The sequence below is a fragment of the Priapulus caudatus genome, unplaced genomic scaffold (assembly GCF_000485595.1).
Source record: "Priapulus caudatus unplaced genomic scaffold, Priapulus_caudatus-5.0.1 Scaffold705, whole genome shotgun sequence".
NCBI classification, from domain to species: domain Eukaryota; kingdom Metazoa; phylum Priapulida; class Priapulimorpha; order Priapulimorphida; family Priapulidae; genus Priapulus; species Priapulus caudatus.
Window position 1 is genome coordinate 49,969 of NW_014577766.1, and position 4,107 is coordinate 54,075.

At 50.4% G+C, this 4,107-nt stretch overlaps 1 protein-coding gene across 1 annotated transcript in view; it reads right to left on the bottom strand.

Annotated features, from left to right (window-relative positions):
• LOC106812949 (disabled homolog 2-like) overlaps positions 1 to 4,107 on the bottom strand; it is a 41,347-nt gene that overhangs the window by 6,363 nt on the left and 30,877 nt on the right. The window contains exon 6 of the mRNA XM_014816966.1: positions 2,874 to 3,038. Within this exon, the coding sequence (XP_014672452.1) occupies positions 2,874 to 3,038 (165 nt within the window). The remainder of the gene's footprint in view (positions 1 to 2,873; positions 3,039 to 4,107) is intronic.

Consider the following 4,107-nt stretch of genomic DNA (forward strand, 5'->3'; position numbering starts at 1 on the left):
CACGCACGCACGCACGCACACACACACACACACACACACACACACACACACTTCTTATGAATACACTGACACGTGTAATCTAAAAAAACACGTTGTGTGAAAGAAACCGCTCGTCGGTTCGTCACTTGCCTTCAGATGTGCCACGATCACCATCTCGCCACTCAAGAAACGCAAGCGCACGACAGGGGGCGCCGCTGCTGCCGCCGCCGCCGCTAGTGGCGCCCCGTCGTCGTCCGTCGAGCTCAGCACATTATAATCCGACGCCCATCTCCTCATTTACGCACAAAGAGATAGAGGAAGACAGAGGAAGACCGCGTGAGAGATAGAGAGAGCACAGTAGCACCGCGCGACCACCTCTCTCGCATATATACGCAGTCTGTGTAAGACTTATACACACAGGCGCGCGCGCGGGACAAGAGGCGTGTGTTTACGTCAGCAGTGGTGGGGGGGGGGCGTTGCTCACACGCTGTGTGCACGACACGCAAACACGTGACGTACAAAATTCATGCGCGTGCTCGAATCTCACTATCAGCCGAGAGAGCAAAAATCCGCGCATCCTTTCGCTTAGATAGCGCTGTCATATATCACTATATACGGAGCGGAAGGACCCCCGGGGGAACAGTTGACTACTTACTGCACCCACTCTCTGCTGCATTATACAAGGACGCGCACGCACGCACGCTCGCACTCACGCACGAACATGGCCGCCGGACGCGCCACCGCGCGGTTATCCACCAGGAGGCGTTCGCGCCGTCTTTTTTTAACAGAAACCTGACGGTCAATACCCGATAACGTATTTGGCCGCGTCATGTATGTGTGTCATGTAGAGCTACGAAGCAGTACTAATGGAAGGCAGGGTGCGAATGTGACTTTTCTGCTGTTACCGCCGTTTTCTGCTCTATAATTTTGCAAAGTATCTATCTCCGTGCACGTTCCACGGCGCCGTCAGTCAGTGCCCGGCGTCAGAGCGAATTAAGGAACACCGTGACGCAAATTCATTATTTTGAAAAATTAGCAAGGTCACTCTTTAAACGTCATGTATATATAGCGACGTAACTCTAAGCCAATATGTTCAGGCGTCCGTACGTATAGGGCGGAAACCCACGTATGGTGTTTATTTTACTATTTCGATTTTTTTCTCTGTCAGAAAGATATCGATGGGTTTTGAGATTGGCTATGACGCGTGGTATATTTCTTCTTTTTTTTCACCTGCTATCGGCCGTATGAGTATTGTACGCGTGATATACAGAAATGTATCAGTGATAAGAAGCGAGGAAGTTCACGACTGATCGAAATATCCGCCCTTCTTATTTACTCATAACAAGCATAGCCTTGCTGTTACGGGGCATTGCACCTGAGCTCGAACCCCCTCCACCCTCCTCCCCCATCCACCACCGTCAAGGAGGCCGTGCATGGGGTCAGAGCACGGCTTGTACGACCCCCCCCCACCAGGCCACCACCCGCCCTGTACATTTTTTTCACCAATCGTCAAAACGGCTAAAACTTCCAGTCCTTGATCCTTGTCTATTTTCGTCATTCGGAACAGCAGGGAAACAACGGTATTCTACTCTACAAAGCACGTATGTACTAGCAATTTAAACACGTACATATTATTCTTTACACGCGTTCGCCCTGGCATTTATCAAAACGCCCTAACAATATCTATTCTAAGTTGATGTTTTTTTTATTGCAGTTTGCTCGCCAGCAGTAGCTAGTGGTAAATAATGCAATGATGACGCGCGTGAAGAGAAAGCCACGTCACATAGCTGACATTTCACACAGCCCTGCATTGCTTGCAAATCCACTGTTTACACGCCCGTACAACCACCACACACACACACATACGCACGCACGCACACACACACACACACACACACACACACACACACACACACACTCACACACGCACATGCACGCCCGCACGTACCCCTCTCTCACACACACACACACACACACACTAATCGTGAATGAGGTTAGTCACGCATGTGCAATGAGAAGGATATCACGACCATCTTGCTCGCAGCGCTGCAGCCGCTGGAACGTTGCCGCCGACCACTGCGCCGTCTCCGCCGATAGGCTCGAAGCTGGCCACCCTAGCATGCGCCCTCACTACACCCCCGCACCATCTGGGGCGGCAAGCAAAGGCTCGGGTCGGGGGTCAAGGGTCAGGGGTCAAGTGCCAGTGCGGTACTCACGACTCGACTGTCATTGGGGGTGCCAGCAGCAGCATCAGGGGGCACTGCTGTCTCCCAGGCCGGCACCGCCATTGTGGGATCGGCAACGACCGTGGCCGCCTACAATAGACAAACAACGCTGCAAGCTGTGCGGGGCACCCGGAGATCACGGATTGGCGGAAAACAAACTGGCATCATATCCGCCCACAGAGGGCGCCACACACTCTACCTATAGATGGCGCCACACACTCTGCCTGTAGATGGCGCCACACACTCCGGCAGCTGGCCGCACTCGCACACGAGCGACAATGCTATGTGACGGCCAAGAAAACCGACGACGCATCCGTCCATAGAGGGCGCCACACTCTCCGCTGGCTGAGCGCACGCGAGCGACCACACCCCTCCTGTGTGATGCATGCGCTGCGGCCGCAGCCGGTCCGTGTGGTAAGTAAGTGCATGCGTCTTTTGGATGAGACTTGTTGCGCCTTGTGGTTGCCACGACGACAGACGTCGCCATGACGACAGACATCGTCTAGCAATCTTGCACGCACGCCGTCGCTAACCCCTAATCCTAACTTACCCCCACTCTCCACCCCCGAGGAACTCTTTCCCATCCGAGAAGAAAAATATCAGTCAGACAGATCGATAATAAATTTCGCTGGAGTAGAGTTCGCCGCGCGAGCATCATGGCGGGTTTACCTTCGTCGCGTCAGCCTGAGTCGCGTCGTCGTCGCCGGCGTCTGCTGAGCCGCCAGGTGGCGCCTCCTTCGCGCTCTTCCGCTGCTTCGCCATCTCCACCTCCTTCTTCTTCATGTCGAAGACGGTCTGGAAGAGGTCCCTTATGCTCACGACGAGTGACTCCGCCTGCAACGACGCCGACATCTCTTCACACGCCTGCCGTAGTTACGACGAATAAAGTGTACGGTTAGAATAGAAGGCAGGGGCCCGTTGTCAGAAACAAAATTAGTCTTAACATTAGTCTTTACATTAACAATTTCTCCTAGACCGTCGACATCACTTTGTTTCGTATTGTTATGAGGAAATCTGCTACGATTTTTCATTCTCGTAACTTCGCAGCGTTTCTGTCAACGGTCTAAGAGAAAAAGTTAATGTTAAGACTAATGTTAAGACCAATTTTGTTTCTGACAACGGCCTCAGGCATACGCACAATAGAAAACTCGAGAATCGATCGTCATTAATCGATTTAAAATTGAGCGAGACGCGTACGGAAAATTAACTCAGGTTAATTACAATAATATAACATATTGGGTTGCTTTAATAGGGGCAGTATGTGTTGTTAATAGCCCAGCATGTGTTCAATAGAAAATTTGATTGAGTATCGATTAGATTGAAATGGAATTTTTTTTTAATTGGGCACTTTTATGGAAATTTAACCCAAAGTTTCTAACTATAAGGCGAGGCGTTTCGGACCGACATGATTGTTAATGAGCCAACATCAGGGCAATAGAAAACTTGAATATTGATTATATTCTAACTAATTTAACTAAGTAATTTCTTAATTCTTCTACTATAATTAACAAGTGCCGTGGAGCGACAGCGCTCATCTAACGTCTACTGCGGTGACTCTGTGGTGGAGTGGTGGGATTCTAGTAAACCCTGTTAGTCCCAAATGTGTTCACATACACGCCGAAACAGTGGAATGCACAGGGATAGTATCAGGAACCTTCTCAAAGGAATGTTCGTTGGGATCGATATGAAAGTCGCCACGAGATGGCGCGTACGTTTAAGTGTCTTCAGATTAAAGATGGAAGCTCCCATCGTACGTAGTAACAACAACTATTTGCAAGACAGAATAGGTAAGCACTCATCCATTTACCTACGCAAGCCTACAGGCTGCAATAGAGAGCTGCCACCTGTAACCAATTAACGCAGGCAAAAACTACACAGTACCACCACCACATGCACTGGCAGT